Source organism: Anabrus simplex, chromosome 2 (genome assembly GCF_040414725.1).
Source record: "Anabrus simplex isolate iqAnaSimp1 chromosome 2, ASM4041472v1, whole genome shotgun sequence".
Classification (NCBI taxonomy): domain Eukaryota; kingdom Metazoa; phylum Arthropoda; class Insecta; order Orthoptera; family Tettigoniidae; genus Anabrus; species Anabrus simplex.
The window spans coordinates 201,448,817-201,471,609 of record NC_090266.1 but is presented as its reverse complement, the minus strand read 5'-3'; the positions used below and the strand labels follow the sequence as shown (position 1 = coordinate 201,471,609).

The window sequence follows — 22,793 nt, the reverse complement described above, 5'->3', positions numbered from 1 at the left end:
GAGTGTAAAAGACTCATCCCCCATAAAGATGTACAGAAGATTGTTTTCTTCGTCATGAGCGGCAGTTTCAGTTGTCCCTCCAGCAATCTGTCATAAAACTGAGTGTTTTCAATTGCCACTCCATCTGACACCCCTCCATTGGTGCCAAAATCGAACATTATAAACTCATTCAGCACAGCCATTAACACCAAAGAGTAAAATCAAATAGAGCTGAGCCCGTATTCAGCTACCTCTAGCGGCTTCCTAGCAAATCAAAAGTCTGAGCGTGTATAGGCAGATACGTACTTCCGACTTACCTCTCGGAGGAAGTGTATACAGGTAAGTCTCTTGGAAGTCTGCGTGTGTATGAGGCCCTTAACCATAATGCTGGTTTTGCTATACGTTCAGAAAACTTCTTACCGAACTGTGAGTTTCTGGAGTTAATGGTAACTGGCATTATAAGCAATGTGTAATGCAAAATGGTGCAAATTTCCTAATGAAGGAAATTGTGAAGGTAAGTGTACAATCCATTTTATTCTTCATAATTTATTACTATTATAATTTGCACTTGACAGACTTGTCTCAATACTGGTCATAATGTTTTCCACTAAAAACGTATATAAAAAGTGCAAAAAATGTTAATTTGAATTTTGCAAATCAGGTAATAACAAAAAAAAATTGATGAACGTACATATTTTTGTACAGTCCAATGATCATACACTTCTCTCACATTCTTGAAAGACCCCATCGTTCGAGCCAGCATGTTTCATATTTTATGAATGACATTTACAGTAACTTTTTAGCTCGGTAACATAAGAGGAAATGTGAGGATTCTACTCAAGACTCGTAATCCTACCAATACTTTCAAGAAAACATTAATCTTTTCCAACTATTACTTGGAAATTTTTAAGGTGATTTCAGCCCTGGCAGCATACTGAAATAACTACTATGAGTCTCAAATATTTCAAACTTCCCTTCAGAAACATTTCCAATAATTTAAATTAAAAAGTATTACTTCAACCTGCTTTGAGAGGTCTGATAATCATGTCAGGAAAAAAAAAAGAAAGAAAAAAATCGGCTGAGGGTTTATTTGTCGACAGGGGCAAGAACAGAAGTGCTGTTAAATTTACAAGTCACCAGGCGAGTTGGCTGTGCGGTTAGGGGTGCGTGGCTGTGAGCTTGCACCCGAGAGATAGTGGGTTCTAATCCCACTGTCGGCAGCCCTGAAGATGGTTTTCCGTGGTTTCCTATTTTCACACCTTAATTAAGGCAATGGCCGCTTCCTTCCAACTCCTAGGCATTTCCTCCCATCGTTCCTCTTTAAATTAACTTCTATCAGCTTGGCACCTGAGGTTCCGTCTTGGTTCGAGACCGTTCTAGACCCACCTATGTAACCACGGACTTTTCATATAAGATCCTTTTTCGACACACTGTTTTAACAAGTGCCTTGGTCATTTTACATTAATCAACCGCATATCATAATTTATTATCACAATCATGGACTTAAAAGTGAAGCAAACTGATATAAAAACTCTATTTTAGTACTTTGCTTTTAATGCCAAGACACCAGCGATCTATAAACTTAACCTGCCTACTTTGTTTACATTGGCAATTACTATATTTTAATCATTATTTCTGTTAAGTACAAAAGGCTGTATTCCAATTAGAATGTTCTAACATCATCATTGTATATACTTTTGTGGAACGACTTATAACTGAGTACCTGTTTTTTAGCCTCATGAAACTTGATTACAATACCCATCTATTTTTAATAATGTATTAAATTGTGTGTAAACAAAAAAATATTACATTTATTTAGTACCGAAAATTGACAATTGTATACGTTTTGTAGTAAAATGCATTGTAAAAAGATTTGTAGCATATATCTCAATTACAATTATTATGGTGTATACCTCATCATATAAAACATACACCGATATAATACAATTACCAGTTCACGTTTGTATAAACATTTTAGCCGTAATATGAATAATTTTGTAAATTATTGGTATATTTTTACTAGAAACGTAAATTTTAATGTATTTCTTATGTCTCTGTTTTCTTTTCTTGGCTGATGATGACATACCGTACAATTCTGTCGAAACCAGTCCCATATGACCAAATAAATGAAATGTGAAGATCTAACAGACTTGTAGAATCTATCGCATAATTTTCTTCAGTATTGAATAGGTGGACCTTATAATTCCCTTGCTTATTTGTGTATCCCATCGTCGCCATCAGACCTATCTGTGTTGGTGCGACGTAAAGCCACTAGCAAAAAATAATAATAAATTTACAAGTTACAAGCAATTAAGGCAGGAAGCTGACTCCAATCTTCTCTTTGTGAGGGTAGTCATGCTGTAAATGCCAAATAAATAGAACAAGGTCATACAGTAAATTAATATAGAAATACTGAAAACCTTTACCGGAAAGGTGGAAATAGTTTGCATATTGGTAGAATAGTGTGTGGTGGAAAGTAACTTATCGCCATTATGCTCGAAGTATGCAGGTGAACTGTATGGTACTAAGGGCAAGGTACATGCCACGTACTATGGAACATTTGGCATTAGATGATGATTTCAAGCTAGAACATTTCCAATGTAATATAATTTTAACATTTCCAACAGTTCTGATAATCCTTTTGACAATTTCTATAATGCAGTTTATAACTTCTGACATGTAATCCAATGAAGTAGAAATTCCATACCAGTGTGGAAAGATTTCACCAAACAGTAAAAATGCTCACCATCTAACTCTGGAGGGGCAATATCTTCATCCTGAGGACTATCTCCAGAGAGATCCCCATCAAATTCTTCATCAAGGGACTCTTCAGTAATCTGCAACATAAGTAGTTCAAACTAGTAAATGAAGTCTGAAAGTTCATTTTCAATCTTACGTACAAATAAAAGCATAGTGAAATCAAGGCTAGTTGGTAACAGCAAGCAAATCCATTCTTACTATGTACTGCAGTCGTAGAACAACAGCTATTAAGCAATTATTTGCAGGAATAAATCTATAACTACAGAAACAAATAGCACAGCCTTTCTACCCCAAACCCCTGAGACAGAATTATGTAAAAGTTAATTATAGAAGATTTGCTCAATTTCCCCTTTCTCATTTGGTTTATAAATCACAGTGCCTTCATTTCAGCTGTAGACTTTTCTTTCTACCATCAGATCTTCAAGTACCCCTTCTTCCTGAAAGGTGGATTCAACAAATCTTTTCCAAGTCAAAAGGTTCCTCACAGGTGTTCATTTCAGAGCTGATCCTTCAGAGTGATGCCAGGCAGACCACTACAATATTTGCATCTCCATCACATGCATGTAATGATCATGTCCTTTTCCTGGTCCAACATTCAGAGCCATACAGAGAAGCAGAATGGTGATAAAAAGATCAATCAATAAATAAATACAAAAACTGTACACAAACCTGTATCAACATAATACTCTTTCTGTAATCATCACACACTCCCTTCATATACTGTATATATTAAACTTATTTTTTCAAGAAATAAGAAGTATGCGTAAGAAAGAGAGATATGGTTGCATGAATGCACACATGTACATGTTACCAAGAGCAAATAACATAATATTCCATTTTTACAACAACCAAATAACTTAAAAGGAAAAAACCCCGCCACAATTCAGACAGTACTCATTAACATTCATATTCAACTGAAGTTAAAAAAATCAACATTTTCTCATGTTTATCCCCACATTAAAGATTTGGAATAAGGTCTGCTTACACTGTTCAATATCCACTTTAGCTACAAATACTAGGAATGCCCTTCAGTACACTGTCCATAACAGGCAAAAACATTCTTTGTGCACTACCAGTATCAAAAGGTATTGATATTTGAGATTTTTGAATCTTTAACAGTTTTGATTTTGAAGTTTTAAAAGTACTTCCCAAAATCTCTTTTACAAATAATATTGTACTTACATCTACTGATAGTTTAATCCTCCATAATTTAAGATTTCATTAATTTCAGTATGACCATAACTAGTTTCCTTGATGTTGACATCACTAATATGCAGACTACAATCGCAAACATCAGTGGCTTCTTTTCACTGGTGGGTCTTCATACAACTGGTGTACGTACTTTAACAGAGTTCTGCTTTCTATAAAGTTTACAGAGTACACCCTTAAACTCACCAAAATGACAATTGGCTCTTCCTGCCTTGCATACTAAAAAAATATATCCCCATGTCAAGGACTTCTACAGCAATTACATGCATTTTAAAATTTTCCTTCAAAGTTAGCAAGATTGCTCAACAACCATACACATGGATGGATGAAATTCTTTTAAACACGATACGAACATTAATTCACAAATTACTTTGCACTGCAGCTAGTTTATGATCAATCATTATTTTCACTGCATTATTACAGGTTCGTGTTACTTGATGGGATTTTGGGCTATGTGGATAGGTAAACAACTGGTGACGTTACACGCTGTGTTGTACTCATGCTACAGTGAGAGTGCGGATGTGCCTAAATAGAAAACACTGCCTGAGCGTTCACAAGAAGCACAGCATATGCCTGACCACACTCTAACACTACGACTTTCAAACTGCATGTAGTCCACTGAACCAAACATGTAGACTGCAACTCTCTCCCTGAAGGAGATGGTACGACCACTCTAGTAAGCCCACAGAACCCAGAAACTGACAGTTGAGTGTGTCTTCACTAATAATTTACAGCGAACATCTTCAGTGGTTTCCACACATCATTTTGTCACAAAGCATCTTACTCAAGAAGTTTCTAAGATGACAGTTCTGTGCTTACCTTCTAAAATTGGCATAAAATACTGTAATTAACTTGTTCACTTTCCGAGTACATTTATGGAACTGGTACTGCTACTACCTTTTTGTGGTTTAATATTTCATAAACACTTTTATAAACTAGCTGTACGTCTTGTCATCGAGTTTGCCATAAAAAATTACAAAAACCTCTTTGCATCAGGCACTTCAAAGACTAATGAGAACTGTTTGATTTGCTCCATAAAAGATTCAAATGACTGCACTGGAATATTCTGAAGTGAAGCTGGTGTAGCTCAAACTGCCTGCCCAGCCAGCATATTGTACCCATCTGCCGTAATGTTTAACACGTGGTTTCACTTCGCCTACGCAATGAATTCCGGATGCGCTGATGAATCCCTTTAGAACTGCATATGATTTTGCAGACTTCAATAAAACGGGCACAAAGACATTCTGCATCTTGCACTGGGGTTCGAAACACAAGAGCTTTCAAATGACTCCACAAATAAAAGTCTAGAGGGTTTAAGACTGGTGAGTGTGAAGGCCAGGCAATTGGTTCACCTAGGAATAACAACTTCACTAGACCTAACCAAGAGACCATATGCAATACTCCAGGGATACATCAGCACATCCGGAATTCAATGCGACAGCGGGTTGGTGAATTAATCAATGATAATGAAGAGCACCTTGAAGATTTCACAGAAGAAAGAGTTTCACGTAGAATGCTGGTCATTTCTGTGTGTTTTGTATGATTAGTGTATTATATAGTGTTGCAGAAAATTAGCTCTAATATGGAAATAAACCATTCCCGGACCCATGTCCATATAACATATTTTCTTCTTCTACATGTGAGCAATGTGTACGGAAAGTTTGGTCAACCTTATTGTTACAACATAAATGAAGGAAAAGGTGGCTTAAATGATCCAAATTCCTGTAAGGGGACCACTTTAGAGAACAGTCTTCTGAAAGTGTTGACAAGATTAATCACATAGAAGAAAACAAAATCTCGGAGGAATAGTTCAGCTTCAGGAAAGGAAGAAGCATGTCACAGGCCATAGAAAACCTCACAGACAATATTGAAAACACTCTGTGGCTTCTTCGAGGCATATTCCATACAGTGTTTGTCAACTGTTGCAAAACTTTCAACAGCTTAAACAGGAATGCCATCTACACCAAACTGGAGATGACAATGAAGAGAACTGAGTGAGCTGGCTGTACGGTTAGGGTCACACAGCTGTGAGCGTGTATTCAGGAGGGGTTCAAACCCCACTGTCAGCAGGCCTTAAGATGGTTTCCTGTGGTTTCCCATTTTCACACCAGGCAAATGCTGGGGCTGTACCTTAATGAATGTCACAACTGCTTCCTACCTACTCCTAGCCCTTTCCTATCCCATCATCACCATAGCCATGTCGGTGCGACGTAAAGCAAACTGTAAATTTTTTTAAATGAAGAGAAACGACAAGTTCACAGCCCTGATACACAATATGTTTGGAAGAAACAACTCAGACAGCGTAACAGTGTCAGAGGATATCATTCAGACAAATGGTGTATTAGGAAACCCCCTTAACACCCTCCGTTTTAAAAAAGCCACTCACGATATTGTGCAAAGAGTAAAGCAAAAGCTAACAAGGTGAAGATAAACATCTGCGCAGATGACTTAGTGATGTGGTCGCATGACACACAAAGAACTGCAAAAAGCAATTGACACACTGGACCAGTGGGCAGATATAAACAAAATGACAATAAACTTAGAAAAGACAGACCATATGATATTCAAGAGGGGAAGACGGCCAGCCTGAGATGATAAAATACTCCTTAAAAGAGTCCCAAAAAATACAGTCAATAATTTCAGATATCTTGGTTTAACCTTGCAGACTACAATAACTTAGTTCAGGATTCACACTAGACAAAAGGCAGCAGCAATTAAGAAAGCTATTCACATCAGAGATATAACAAGATTCTTGCTTGCCTCCACCTTGGCCTTATTTGAAGCCAAGTTCATCCTAATCCTCACCTATAGAATAGAAATAACTTTGGATATAATATGCAGAAGATACTTCCTCTGCCTGAAAGATGTCAAATTACACTCCCTGAAGGTTGTTCTTGGGGGTCCTTAACATACAAGATTGAGAATAGCCTATGAACTAGCCAAAGAAGCCTTTGTAATCGAGAAGCTTAAACAAGAACATGCTCTGCCATCTGTGGACAGCTGGAAGAAATTGCTAGAAGAAAGGGAGAGAAAATGGAAAGAAATCTGGCTGGATTTCTACACAACACAGACCAAGCTAAACAGAACTTGGACCAGCGCAAACCAAGAGCTTCGCCATTTCACAAAATACCTCACATTACACTGTTATAATAACAAAATATGCAAAACGAAGTCTTACCATGATCCAAAACCTGGATGTTTATTTGAACTCTGTGACCGACATAATGTAGTGAGTTGTGAGAAACATGCAAGTTCTATCATAGACTTCTGCACGAATGAAACAATCTTGTTCTACATTATGCGTGAATTGTGAGCATTACAGGGAATGTTGGAATTATTCCCTGAAAGGAGTTCCTTATGTACCAGTACTTCTAACAACATGGGTTTCTCACATTTAACCATTTGTAATGTCGACCAGAACTGTCAGGATTCTAATAATCCACCATGAGTACAGAAGCCAAGTGCTTAACTGCATAAGCTACGCAGCCAGATAATCACAAACACAACGCAGTACCAATGAGAGAAAACTAAAAGAAATATTCAAGCTAATAATAAATAAATAAATAAATAAATAAATAAATGATGATGTTTGAGTCATCAGTCCATACGCTGGCTTGATACAGCTCTCCATAACGCCCTATACTGTGCTAAATCGCTCTCCTCTCATCAATTCCATTCAGTATCTCTTCATTCGTGATTCTATCTACCCATCTCATCTTCAGCATTCTTCTGTAACACCACATTTCAAAAGCTTCTATTCTCTTTATTCTGAGCTAGGTATCGTCCATTTTTCACTTCCATACAATGCCACACTCCACATGAAAGTTTTTAAAAACATCTTTCTAATGCGTATATCAATGTTCGAGGTGAAAAAATTTCTTTTCTTAGGAAAGGCTTTCCTTGCTTGTGCTAGTCTGCATTTTATATCCTCCTTACTTCTACCATCATTAGTTATTTTACTACCGAAGTAACAATACTCATCTACTTCCTTTAAGACTTCATTTCCTAGTCTAATATTTCCTGCATCACCTAACAGTGTTCGACTGCACTCCATTACTTTTGTTTTGGACTTAATTATCTTGTATTCCTTCTCCAAGACTCTGCCCATACCATCCAGCAATTTCTCCAGATCTTTTGCAGAGTCAGATAAAATAACAATATTATCGGCAATTATCAGGGTTTTGGTTTCCTTTCCTTGGACTTCGATAAAGAAAGAAAGAAAGAAAGGTGGGGCTTCCGCTAATCAGTAATAGGTGAAAAATCATAGAAAAATTATGTGAAATGATACCTGAAGTAATGTGGAGAAGGGATCTTTCCTTTATGCTTGCCAGGGACGCACCAACCCACCCAGAGAAGTATTCATACTTATCAAAAACAGAGACTATGTAAATCTGAGAAATGTGAACACTTTTTGTGTTGCTATTGGTCAGATTGGACCAGCAATAATGAAGATAAATTTCCTATTGTCTCCAGTAGAGCTTGAATCACATCTGACCTCAGAGCTGCTGCATTTAGTAAAAATAAGAAAAACGTGCAGTTTCAATTTATCACTGTGTGCGCCGATAACCTTACTTTTTGTCACATATAATCTAGACTGCAGAGGATGCTAGAAGCCTGTTGACTGTTTCACAGCACTAACCTGGAGACTTACACTTTCGGACCATATTCTAACCTATCCAGGTCAACTGTTTCTCAAGACCATATCCTAACATATTCAGACCAATGCTCCTCTCTCCTTTTAATTCACCAGCATTAACAACCCATGTTTATTATTTGTGACATCGTATGAGCCATGCCATATTGGATCTCTAAACTATCTTCCGCGAATGGTCAATGGAACTTTCATCTAAACAAATACAAACCTGAGGTTCTGGATCTGCAATTCGAACTTGTAAGCTAGGCATAAATTCCTTCATGTCAGGCAAACATTCATAAAATCTTCTTGTTTCTTCATCCTCCCAGAGGGAAGCTGTTGATGTACCTTCTTCACTTTCACTACTTCCATTCATGATAAGTGTTTCATTTTTGAGTGATTCTGTAATTCATAACAATACATATTACTAAATAAGAAACTCTTGTCCACAGTGGGTCACAGAATAAAATTATGCATACTCACCATCCTCTGGCAAAACAGGAAAATCTTCATCTAATGCCTCAGCAAACTGTTGCGTGCCATTTGAAATGCGGTCAAATGAAGCTTGAAGAGTTTCTAACCTTTCCTTCCTCTCAGAACTAAGTTCTCCTTTGGTCTGGAGAATTTTTCTGTTTTGTCTAATGAAAGACTGAAGCTCAAGATGCTCCTAGAGTCAAGTAATAAACAACAAAGAGAAGGTTAGAATACAACAGTTGGAAAACTAGACTGAAACAAAATAAGAGTCCTTATTAGCGTTCAGTAAGCTCGCCGAACAAAAAAAAAAAAAAAAAAAAAAATAGTCACCCAAATGCACATCGAACGAGTCCCATGCTCAACCCCATGTGCACTGCCTCTATGTGAGCATAAGGCAGTAGCGACCAGTGAGATATTTATGTTTAAAGCGGACAGTGTACGGCAACATGGGTAGATGTAAGGATGTGACAGAGTGGTAAAGAGGGGCAATCATGTTTGGCCATGCCCACGGCCATATGGTGCGTTGCCACGGCCACAAAACACTACGCCAGAATTGTGGTCGAAAAAAGATCCTGACCGAGAGGGACCAGAGATGAGTTTCACGGCTTGTGAATCAAAATCGCTTCCAAACCTGACAGGCATTGCTGCAGCCAGTGTATGAAGGTCCATCCCAACCTGTTAGAAAGAGAACATTGCGACGGGAACTGCATAACGAAGGCAACATGAAGCATTTCATCCTGGATGTGTGCAAGGACAGGTTCAAGCTGGAGGTGGGTATGTGATTTTTTGGGGGTGTTTTTCAAATCATGGATTGCGCCCGCTCACTGAAGTGACCACTAACATCATCATTATTATTATTATTATTATTATTATTATTATTATTATTATTATTATTATTATTATTTATTTATTTATTTATTTACCACAAATCCCATGCCCGGTTAGCTTCTGTGGGGGTCAGGCACTGAACTGAGTAAGTGTTTGGCATAACTTCATGGAAGTCACTGGGGTGGGAGGCTTTAACCCCGACACGGAGCGTCCCATATTACAAGTATCCTTGATATCTATGCCTAGCGTCCCATATGGCTGATAGATGTTCCTATAGATGTGAAGGACAGGTGTGAATAAGGCTTAGCCAAATAAACACCCGCAGATCAACTGAGGCAAAAAGGACTGCAGTCAACGGTCTCGATGGCGGAAGCGGATATTTCCCAACGGCTGAGAGGGCGGAAGAACTGGCTCTATGGCTAACAGCCGTAGTTCTAACCACGGACAGAGTAATCTGTCCCAGCAGGCATTACCATGAGGTAACATTATGCATGATGGAAACACTTTCAAGGAAAACTACCCCAGGTGGTACCCAGCTATGGAAATCCATCGTCGCATCAGGCGGCGCAAACAAGCCTTCGGAATCTGGGGAGCTTGTACCAACATGCAAGATGGAGTTGGAGCCATCTGGTAGCCAGACTGATGACGTACTAATGACAAACACGACTAACCTAAAACGAAATCTACGGACAAAGAAACATCACTATTTTGGAACTATCAACATACAGACTCTACTTCAGACGGGGAAATTAAAACGGACTTTGGATGAAATGGAAAATCAGAATATCCTAATACTAGCAGTGCAAGAGACACGTTTTACTGATATTAATACGTTTGATTCAGAAAATTACAGAATCTTTAAAGGTAAACCTGGACGGAAAATTGGAAGAAATCTGCAGCAACTTGGCACAGCATTTTGTGTAAACAAACGAGTTATTGACTCCATAACAGACTTCTCTTCTCCTTCTGATAAACTTTCCACTCTCACACTGAAATGTGCAAACAAGAGATACACATTATTCAATGCACATGCCTCCATAAACGAAGACAACAGAAATATCCTGATAAGGTGAAAATATTCTGGGATCAACTGGAGAAAGATTTGCTAAAGACGCCAAGCAATCATGTCAAAATTCTGATGGGTGATTTCAATGTGCAGGTCAGGAAAGAACGTCAGTTCTGAAAAATAGTGGGTGGTTATCCGGCTCAAACCAGAACAAATATGAATGGGAAGAGACATATTGACTTATGTGAGACATTTGATCTTAAATTAATGTCCACGTACTTCAAAAGACTACCAAGGGAAAAAAAACCATGGTGTGCTCCACAGAAAGACCTAGATGAATATCAACTAGACTATGTTGCAATTTCAAGGAGAAACACTTGCGATGAACTCGCAGACACCGATGCTGGACTACAGACTGTGATGTAACAATTGATAAGAGAGCTGTAGCCTATAAAACATGGTACGCAGATAAAACAGAAGATAAATTTGAGACGTGAAAGGTACGCAAACAGACAGCAAAGACCCTCCGGCAAGCCAAAAGAAATCAAATATCTGAAGAAATCCGAAGTATTGATAGGGAGTTTAAGAACAATACTAGAAACTTTTATAGGACCTTTAAAGAGCACATACATGGGTATCAACCATCTACCATGGTATTTCGAAGGGAAGATTGAAAATTGGCTGTGAATAGGAAAGAAAATTGTGAGATATTAGCTACATATTTTGAGAAATTGTTGAACTGTTTAAAACCTAAAAATTAATGGCCAAAAGAGGATCCAAAGCAACAGAATAAAAACTCAACACCCCCTGACGAAAAAGAACTCTGTGAAATAATTGCAGGCTTAAAGAACAACAAAGATGCAGGGGAAGACTCTGTCACAGCAGAGATGCTGAAAAGTGGTGGAGAAATTGCAATCACAATTTTAAGGCGAGAAATGGAAAATATCTGGGAAATGGAAGCTATCCCTGGAGACTGGAAAAATGCTATCATTCATCCTCTACACAAAAAAAGGTGATAGAGCAGATCCTAACAACTACCGCAGCATTTCAATCACACCTGTAACATATAAGACACTGTCTAAAGCACTACAGAGGAGACTTGTGGAACAAGTGGATCACCAACTAGGCAAGTATCAAGTGCGATTTAGGAAGCGAAGATCATGCATTGATCAAATCTGGAGTCTGAAACATGTACTAGAGAATCATCTCTTAAAGGATCTGGTAGTGGTTTTTGCAGACTTCAAGAAGGCGTATGATTCAGTCGACAGTGAAGTGCTATTCAATATATTGGTGGAATTTGGAATCGATGCCAAAACAACGGCAATTTTTAAGCAGACTTTACTGGGACACATTCGAAAGTGAAGTTCATGGGAGAGATCTCCAAGCAGTTTGAAATTAAAACAGGAGTCAGACAGGGTGATGAACTGCCACCAATTCTTTTCAACTGTGTGTAGGAGAAGATTATCCGGGAATGGGAAAAAGAACTGGACAGAAAAGGATTACTTAACCAAGTATACATTGGAGGGTCAAAAAGTGGCGTCATGATTAATTGCCTTGCCTTTGCTGATGACCTTGCGCTGCTATCTAGGAATACTGACACAGCAATAGAACAGCTGAATGTACTAAAACTACAAGCAGAAAAAGCAGGACTACAGCTTTCTTTCGAAAAAACTAAATATATAACAAACATCAAAATAGCCGCTCGGTACCTGAAGACAGAACACGGTAAAATAGAGAGAGATGATAGCTTTAAGTACTTGGGTGAAATAGTGCAACTGAAAACTAATGAAAGAGAAGCAAACAACACCAGACAGGAGAAGATGGCTGTGGCTTTTTGTAGGACATATCCTATGTACAATAAGAAAACCATCTCCAGACGAGCTAAACTAAGGCTCTACAATACAGTGATTAAAACGGAATGTCTGTACGCTAGTGAATGCCTCCAAATGACAGGGAAAGCGGGACTGAGAGAAGCTGAGAAATTCGAAAGAAAGATCCTTCACAAAATAATGGGTCCAAAGATTGTGGATGGACAGTACAGGTTGCGAGAAAGGGAAGAACTTTACCATGACAATGAAAGGCTGAGTCCATGAGAAAACGGAGACTTAAATTCTATGGGCATTTATTTAGAATGGATGAGAAGAGAGTAACGAAAAGGATTTTCACAATACTAGACAGCAGACCTAAAGTGTCGGACAAATGGTTCACGGAGGTTAGAAAGGATCTCCAACAGGTGGGACTAAATTCAGAAGACATCTCAAACCGAACAAAGTTTAGGTCAGTGATCGAAAAATTCCAGGGATTCCATGACGAACCAAAACTTAACCATGGGCAGACAGAAGAAAGAAGACAGGCTGCCAGAGAAAGGATGCTAAAGTTTTGGACTGTGAAGAAGGTTTCCAGAAACATGTAACTGTCACCTAACGTGGTCTCTAATGGCCGTAAACAAAAATATATATTTACCACAAGTCATACAGATTATATGGATGGTCTAGCAAAAAAGGGCAAGCCCCATGTACATTAGTTGCTTCACAGATATACTGAGCTAATATATACAATAATTACATTATTCACATATTTACACTCGTACAGTAATTCATTCACTCGACAACATTTTCTCTCCCTTTCACTCCCGTCCATGCACACACAGCGATTTACATCTTTTTACAGGGTTTGTAAACTGCGTTAGAGGCAAGTCTTTTATTTTAGGTGGTAGTTCATTCCAGAGGGGCTGCCTGGCCGAGGCGGTAAAGGCGTGCTCGGTTCGCCCGGAAGGACGTGGGTTCGAATCCCCGTCAAGAAGTCGTAAACAGACATGCCAACTTTCAAAAGTGAAAAATCAGGAGAAATTTGGCAGAAAATCACGACGTATTACGACACATCACTGATTGCAGAACATGTACAAATTCATTATAATTCAATACATTAACAATTCTATTTGGCCTACATATATATATTTTTCATCATTTACATGTGAATACTAAATACTGGACATACCTGAACTGTAGGAACATGTCACTTCTCATCCTTCAACATGGTGATCACATTACGACTAATTGTTGTTCAACACACCAGTAGCTGACTTAGCCCTCTTCGGAAACTTGGAACTAAATTTTTGCTCAAAGCACTTGGCTTGCTGAACTGATTTCAAGGTTAAAAGTTTCTCCAAAGTTTGTTCAGACAGCAAGGATCTGAACTGTGTTTTTTTCTTTGTGACTGTGCTAAAAATCCTTTCACATTCTGCATTGCTATGTGGAATTGATAAAATAGCAAACATCACCTTAGAGAGTCTGTCATATTTAAGTACACCATCAGCTGATTTCATCTGACCTACCAATGCCCATTGAACATCACTACTTCCTTTTGACGGGTTTGTTTATTCAAGCTGAAAGTTACAGAACTGGGAGTTCAGAATATCAGTTTCTTTATCCAAACATTCCGTTTCACTAGTCAAAATGTTCGGACACTTGTTAATGAAAAATCCAAGCCTAGAAAATGATGCCTTACTTATAGCAGAAATATTTGCAACTTCTGCATTAATTAAAACTTCATCTTTGAATGGAAATTTGTGTACCATGTAGTCACACGATGAAGAGAAACACTTTCTAACAGACTTAAAGAATATGCAGTTTTCCTCAGACTTCAAGGTGTTCACTAAAACAAACGCAGAGTTCCCTATCATCAGATCACAATCATCCTTTTAATTTGCTGGAGTATGATAATCTACATCAAGGAGAGAGGAGGATCTTCTAATAACGTTTGGTTTCACAAACCTTGCCATCACATTCTTCAATAGTTCCTCCAAAACTGACCTCAATAAGTGGATGTGCGGCATACTTGGCTGAAGAGCTACGTTTGGATTCTCAAAGATATCCATAAAACTTGAGAGAATAAGGCAAAAAGATTTATGTAAATTTGATGAAAGGAACATGAAAAGTCGTTCTTCACGTGACAATGTATGGCTCTTAGTGTCATCAGTAGTTACATTTTTAAAAAGTGAAACTGATGACTGAGTTTTCCTTTTAACTGAGGAATGAGGTGAAATGTTATGATAATCCTTAACCTTTTCAGACAAACAAGACACATCTGCACTTAAACTGTGCTTAGGAATTTTGTAAGTCTTCAAAGTTCCCATCTGAGAATCCTTACTCACAATTTCGCTCCTGAATAACGTAACCACTGAAGCACAAACCTATTTAAACACCTTCTTAGTGATAACCGTCGAGTAGGCACACGCTTCAGAATTTTCCTGATCTGTGTTGTGTAAAGTCTGAAATTCTCTGAACTTTTCTTTCCTCTTTGCACTGCTTTCCAGATAATAAAAATATATCAATTATACTTTCATCTACATCTACGGGCAAGCATGCCGCACCCTTCTTGGCAGCAAGATTAATTAGGTGACAAGAGCAGCCTACGATGATTGTTACTATTTTCCCGCTTCAAACATCCTGCCACACCATTCTTCAATCCTACCATTACTGGAGCATTATCAGCACCAAGAGCTAGGCAGTTTTTTAATGGAATGCAGAATTCCCGAAAAGTTGAGAGCAAAAGATTGGCAATGTTAGCTCCAGTAGCATCCCCTTCCAAATTAGGCACAGAGAGTACACAACAATGAATTTCATTGAGTTCAGGCCTAAGAAATGTTACAACAATGGGATATATTTTCAAGTTGCTTTTATTGCTATCATCAGTAGCAACAGAAACTGCATTCACCTGCAAGTCTCATACAATTTACGCCCTTTCTTCCACGCACATTTCTGTAATGATAGCCACAGTTTTCGTTCTAGCACACCCATATCGTTTAGCAATTTCCAAATCAGGAAACAGTTTGCGAAACAAAGGTCCCGCGTGATCGGCACAATTAACAGGCGGGTTGTATGTATGTATGTTGGGTATTCAGCCCGAAGGCTGGTTTGATCCTCTGCAGCTCCGCCAACAGCTGTCATAAATAGCCTAGGCGTCACTGAAGAGGCGTACTAAGAAAATGAGGATTGAGATAGTTTCCCATTGCTTTCCTCACCGAGCCAGCCGTTGCTATTACACATCAGTCTGTCAAGCCCACTGAAATGCATGCACCAACTGACCCCATGAGCGATATTTTCACACCATTCATAACAAGGACTGGCTGCATAAGCAATGGTATTACTAGCATCACCCATACCTCAGTCACTTTCATATTGTCAAAGCCAAGGATGAGACTGAGACAGGTCAATGAAAGTAACAAATTTGCTATAACCCATACCAGCAGACATAGTGCACTGTAACTACTACATCTCACCAGCAGGCATAGGCGGGTTATGTTCTACTATAAATGACGTAAATAACGCCTTGGCATTCGTCACAAGATTTACATCTTGGTTTTTACATGAAAAGTTAAGTTTCTGGTTTCTTTCTACACACTGGACACTCTCCTTATGTTTTTTCATTTGCATATGCTTGAGTATATTGCATTTCCCGCCATGTGCAACTGAAAATTCACACCTACATATAGTACAGAATATGAACATTTGTCCCTTTCTGGATTCACTCAAACATGGAAATTCTTCCCTATAAGCACTTTTAAACACTGTCTGGCGCCATGTCTAAATGGTTAGCATGCTGGCATTTGGCCACCGGGGTCCCGGGTTCGATTGCCGGCAGGGTCGGGAATTTTAGCCATAATTGGTTAATTTCGCTGACACGGGGGGCTGGGTGTATGTGTCGTCTTCATCATCATTTCATCCTCATCACGACACGAAAGACCTGGAGAGCCGAACTTGTCCTCCGACACTCCCGGCACTAATAGCCATGTGCCACTTCATTTTATTTTTTTTCAACACTGCATCATATTTCTTTTTTGACATTTTGGCCAAAACAAATATTGAGGCACAACATGAGCACTTCTGCAGGTCTTGCCCCGGGTAGAACGACTATGGTGCGCTACTTCTGAGGTTAGGTTACTCCAAAGAGAAAGTTACTCGCTTGACTCGCTTGCAAAGATAATGACTATTATAGACCAAAGAGGAGCACATGACTGGCCACCGTGCCCCGTACTGCCATCTGGTATCATTATTAGAACTATTATCGACCAGCCATACTCAGCCATATATCGATACGAGGAAATTTGTGGGAGTTTAAAATAATATGAAAATTATGGATATTGCTCTGAAAATCGGGAGATCGGGAGGAACGATGAAAAATCGGGAGTCTCCCGCTCAAATCAGGGGACTTGGCACGTCTGCGTAAAATTTAAGAAATGAGATTTCCACTTCCAGAGGTGCACATGGCCCTGAGGTTCACTCAGCCTACACCAAAAATGAGTACCAGGGTAATTCCTGGGGGCAAAGGCAGCCGGGTGTAGAGCTAACCACTCTACCCCATCATGTGCCGAGGTTAACAATGGAGGAAGCCTTTACCTTCCACTCCTCCAAGGGCCTTCATGGCCTGTACGGAGGTGGCTTTGCTTCGCTTATTCATTCCAGAGACGGGCAGAGCAGCCGTAGTAACTGGATTGGTAGGAGGTGGTGCGGGCAAATGGAGGGACAAAATTAACGCCTCTGCAGACGGAGCAAAAGGGTAGGGAAGGGCGGCGAAAGAGGTCAAGGTTAATGGAGCCGGCGAATAATTTTCGGGGGAAGATCAAGTCGGTTCTTTTGACAATGGTTTCTATTGTAGGGAGGTTAGCCGAATTAAGCTGGGAGCGGTAAGTTATTAGCTTTTCCGCCCCATTCTGTATTTTCTGAAGTTTGTTTAGATTTGTGACTGTGGTGGGACTCCAGGCAGGAAAACCATAGGTTAGTATGGGTCTTACCATACTGAGGTATGCTGTTCGTAGGGCCCCTGATTCAAAGCCTTTTAGGTTCCTGCTAAGAAATCCCAAGACTTTTATCCCTTTTCGCCTTGCCTCCTCCGTCTGCAGGTTCATTTCAAACCCTTAGAAATAATTAATCCTAAAAGTTTGATATTTGCACACTGCGGTATTACATTCTTATTTAGTTCATATGTGTTCTCTATGCAGTTTCTTGATCTACTTATCCTAATACATTTACATTTATTTATAAGAGGTATAGAAATAAATGAGGCCACAACACTAGTTGCAATTCGAGGATTGTGGCGACGTTTAGTAAATTCACAGAGGCTTGCAGACTGAACGCTGAAAGGCATTACAGTCTATAATGATAATGTATGTATGTACGTTACTTACATTTATGTTTAGCCCATTCACGGAACACCATATAGATACATTTTGTAGGTCCGATTGTAGTTTTCGACTGTCTTCTATGTTCTTTATACTTTTATACAGAACAGTGTCACCTGCATATTGTGCCATGTGTGCGGTTACACATCCGGGAAGATCAAGCACAAACATGACGTGCAGCAGGGGACCGATCACAGAACCTTGAACTACTCCTGATGTCACTTTGATAGGTTGTGACCGGGCCCCTCCAGATACCACACACTGTGTTCGACCTTCCAGGAAGGACCTTACCCACATCAATAATCTGCCTCATATACCAAGCTGTTGTAGCTTTAACAGAGGTCGTTCATGCGGCACTTGGTTGAAGGCTTTGCTCCAATCAAGTGACAAGCAGTCTACGTGAATCACATCTGGATGATCCAAGTATCACCACCAGTCATCAATGGCTTTCATTAAGAAGGTTGCGCAAGAACTCCCCGGGAGAAATCCATGCTGAGAACAGCCAATCTGGTCTCCTTCGCGTAAGAATTCAAACACATTCCTTGCTACTAATCACTCCGTACACTTACAAATGAGAGATGTTACTGAAACCGGCCTATAATTATCAATGTTATCTCTTCCTCCACTTTTGAAAATGAACCAGCATATTTATTTAAAAATTCTGGATAATCAGGTGTTGCCTTTCAATTAACATCTGCATGATGAGGACGCTATTGATACCCCGATTTTTCAAGATGACAACAGCAAAGTTCATCAGGCTGGACTCATATGTGACTCGTTTTATGAACACTTCCCCACCCTATTACATCTCGATTAGCCTGCAAAATCACCTGACTTGAACCTCACTGAAAATCTCTGGGGCATACTGGAACAGCAGGTAAACCCCATTGAAAATCCTTGGGACATGCTGGACCAGCGTGTAAAACGCTGACTTCAGCATCCCCGCAATTTGGTGGAATTATGTGATGAAATCCTCAGCAAGTGGCATAACCTGAATGTGATGTACCGGCACAACCTTGTGGACTTGCTTCCTAAGTGAATCCAGGCGGTCATCATGTCCAGAGGCCATATAATGATGCTTGTAATGATTTCACCAGGAATGACTAATTTTTGTCCAGTGAGCTTAGAGTCTCCGTACAAATTTATTTATTTTTTTTCTTGTTGCTTTACGCACGTCGCACCGACACAGATAGGTCTTATGGCGACGATTGGACAGGGAAGGGCTAGGAGTGGGAAGGAAGCGGCCGTGGCCTTAATTACGGTACAGCCCCAGCATTTGCCTGGTGTGAAAATGGGAAACCACGGAAAACCATTTTCAGGGCTGCTGACAGTGGGGTTTGAACCTACTATCTCCCGAATATTGGATACTGGCCGCACTTAAGCGACTGCAGCTATCGAGTTCGGTCGTACAAATGTAAATTAATATATAACGGTAACGCAGATTTCACTTCATCTTCCATATTATTGCCTAGTGTTCCTCTGAGAGGTATGAAAATGTTTTGTTTCCGACTGACCGACCGACCAACCCTATCTGTTGTTCACCTAGTCTTCTCTTAAATAATTTCAAAGAACTTAGAAATTTATCAACATCTCCCTTGATAAATTATTCCAATCCCTAACTCCCAAAGGGCTTGGAGCGGGAGGAAAGTGGCTGTGGCCTAACTTAATGTGCAGCCCTAGCATTTGCCTGGTATGAAAATGGGAAACCACAGAAAAACATCAAGGCTGCCGACAGTGGGGTTCGAACCCACTATTTTCCGAATACAAGCTCACAGATGCGCTCCCCTAACTGCACGGCCAACTTGCTCAGTTTTCCTATCAACAAACCTACTGATATTTAAATAAAAATTGAGTATTATTCCTCCTTTCCCCCAACCCAAAATTGAAACAGATACTAACCTACAACACTAATCCACTGAACGCCAATTGAACTACTCAATGTAAAATGTAAGTAAATATCACTAATATCTCTCTGTCTCCCTCCCCCTCCTAAGTCTTGAATATATGAAGTTGCAGCAATGGTTAAGAAGCCCCTCAGGCATTTACTAGTTATTCTTGATCTGAAATAGTTTTCACAAAATCCATGTTGGAAAACTTCTAATTTCATATGGATATGTCGACCCAAATATTGTCAACACGTGTTATGAAAACTTGCAGAAGTTAGGGTATGAATCTATCAAAGAGAGAGCCAAAGTGACAAATCAACCTTCTTTGGCTTTTCTTCTGTCATCTCCAGCTGCAGCATTTCCAACTCTAATTCTGCCTTGCCATAGTTGCACAATTCAGTCCCTCTGGTACATCACTGTCCTTGAGGTTCGATGTAAGAGGCCTTTTCACAGCCTGAAAAGGTCTTCCAATTTGTTGACATGGATGATTAGTTCATCAGACTCTCTCTTCAGCTGGTACAAAAATATAACAATTCCTGCATCAAACATTCGAAGATATTGAACGACATGTGGGAAAATTCATTGTTTCCTCCTTCAAGTCTTGGATAATTAATGTCATTTATATTATGCCCCACAAACAACTACTTTTGTTTTTGGAGTAAAGTCTTGAATGATGAAATCTAACTTAGCTCGAAAGAGTCGTACAGCATCACGTAATTCAAGTGCCAATTTTCCTGGTCCCAGTAAAATACTGGTAAGATTGTTTAAGTGGTAGAAAATATGGCACTAAAGAAAGCAACCTGATGGATTGATTCTCTGTCTTAGAGAATGGTAATTAATTTATTATTTAACCACCTATTCAATACATTATAGTCTTACACAATTAGGATTTGATCCTTATTACCTTATGAAATGTGAGACGTTTCGCCTTTCATTGAAGGCATCTTCAGTCATTGTACCTCCTCAAGGTTAAATCAGGCACCTGATTTATAATTAAAATATAATTATTAAGATTTAATATTAACATACTTAAAATAGGAGCAGTCTCAAGAAAAAAATAATTTTTGGTATTATTGTGAATAACAACAATAATAGTTGTGACAAAGGTACATAATAAAGTGCTTAGTAGCAGTGGTCTGTTTTGAATTTTTAAATATTACAATATTTCGGAATGTCAGGAAAAAAATTCCAGCAAGATGAGAACGTTAATTGAGACCTTATTCAGAAGTAAAGTCGTAAAAATTGAAAAACTATCTGGTTGAAGTCTTAGGTTCGAGATTTTTGGCTTACAATAAGTAATTGTTGATTTAACATTTGGCATAAACCGACAACTTGATTGGAGTATCTGAACTTGTTTACAAACTTAAGATAGGAGCAGTCAAAAAGAAAGATTGAATAAACAATTTTTGGTTCTATTGTGAATAGCAACAATAACAGCCGTTAGCTGTTGACAAATAGTTGTGTCAAGGGTACATAGTATAGGGCTTAGTAGCAGTGGTCTATTTTTAGTTTTTAAATAGTACATTTTTCAGAATGTTAGGAAATACATTCCAGCGATATGAGAATAGTTAAATTAGATCTTATTCGGAAATAATGTCGTGAAATTGAAAAAAAGAAAACAACAAGTTGAAGTCCTTGGCTCGTAATATTTGCTTTTTTAAGAGTAATTAATGATTTAATATTCACCGTCCGACTTCGTACCATTCCCTAGTAAGCTTTAAACAATTTTGTTCACCCAGGATAAAATAGCAGTTTAGGGGAAGGCACCTAAAATTTAATACTTAAATACCTATGTTATTGTAACACAAGGGTGATAAACTGATATAACTTGAAAACAATATTCTCTCACATATGGGTAAACAATACAAGTATTGAGCTTGAATTATTATTATTATTATTATTATTATTATTATTATTATTATTATTATTATTATTATTATTATTATTATTTTACGATTATGATATTATTATTATAAATGTATGGCTATGAACTGTTTCCATCCATTTAGTACTAATATTATTATTTACGTAGTTGGATGATCGCATTGTTTGTGAGGTTATGTCATGAAACATGTACTGTATATAGACATTTATATAAGTTTAGTTAATGTAAGAACCTGTATATAATTTATTATTACCTGTATATATGATCTGTAATCCACTACAGTATTGTGAAACCCACTGTAACATCCAGAATTACTTATCTCCGACACTAGATGATGGTAGAATATTCTGTACATTATATCTATGTATTAAGCACTCAAGAATTTACGACGAGGTATTTTGTAACCTAACTTTCTAAAAGCCTGGCCAGGCACCTATATAAGGAGGTGGTCTTGATGGTAGAGACGAGTTACTGTTTACGTGGAGTTATAGTTTAATAGGAATTGTACTTGTGACCTCGTGTTGTGGACGACATGCTTGTCAGCAGTCATCTGTTTCAAGGTTGTAATCTCCATGTGCTAGTGATAGGCAGTTGTTAAAATTGTGGTTTGTTGATATTTTCAGAGTGAAGTGTTTTGTTTCCGATGGCAGTGATCAAGGTTATGTGTATTTAATTTGTAAATAAATGTGAATAAATAAGTGTACCAACTGACAGCATTTCATGTGCATCTTTGTGGATACATCATAGGCGACCGTGGGACAGGACATAAGAATTTACGAGTGAATATGTGTGTAGTGCGAAATAGATCAAAATGCGAGTGATACTACAGAATATGTCTGTGAAACAACTCAAGGACAAACTTACCACGAGAAATCTCCCAACGAATGGGAAGAAGAAATCGCTGCAGACGCGGTTATGGGAAGATCTCGTGGAAAAATGAGAAGATCCTGAAA

At 38.7% G+C, this 22,793-nt stretch overlaps 1 protein-coding gene across 2 annotated transcripts in view; it reads right to left on the bottom strand.

Moving 5' to 3' along the window:
- LOC136864008 (regulator of nonsense transcripts 2) overlaps positions 1-22,793 on the bottom strand; it is a 514,509-nt gene that overhangs the window by 322,146 nt on the left and 169,570 nt on the right. For both annotated transcript variants that reach the window (XM_067140503.2, XM_067140504.2), the window contains exons 7-9: positions 9,065-9,248; positions 8,811-8,983; positions 2,726-2,816 (exon numbers count right to left, since the gene is read on the bottom strand). In XM_067140503.2, the coding sequence (XP_066996604.2) occupies positions 2,726-2,816; positions 8,811-8,983; positions 9,065-9,248 (448 nt within the window). The remainder of the gene's footprint in view (positions 1-2,725; positions 2,817-8,810; positions 8,984-9,064; positions 9,249-22,793) is intronic.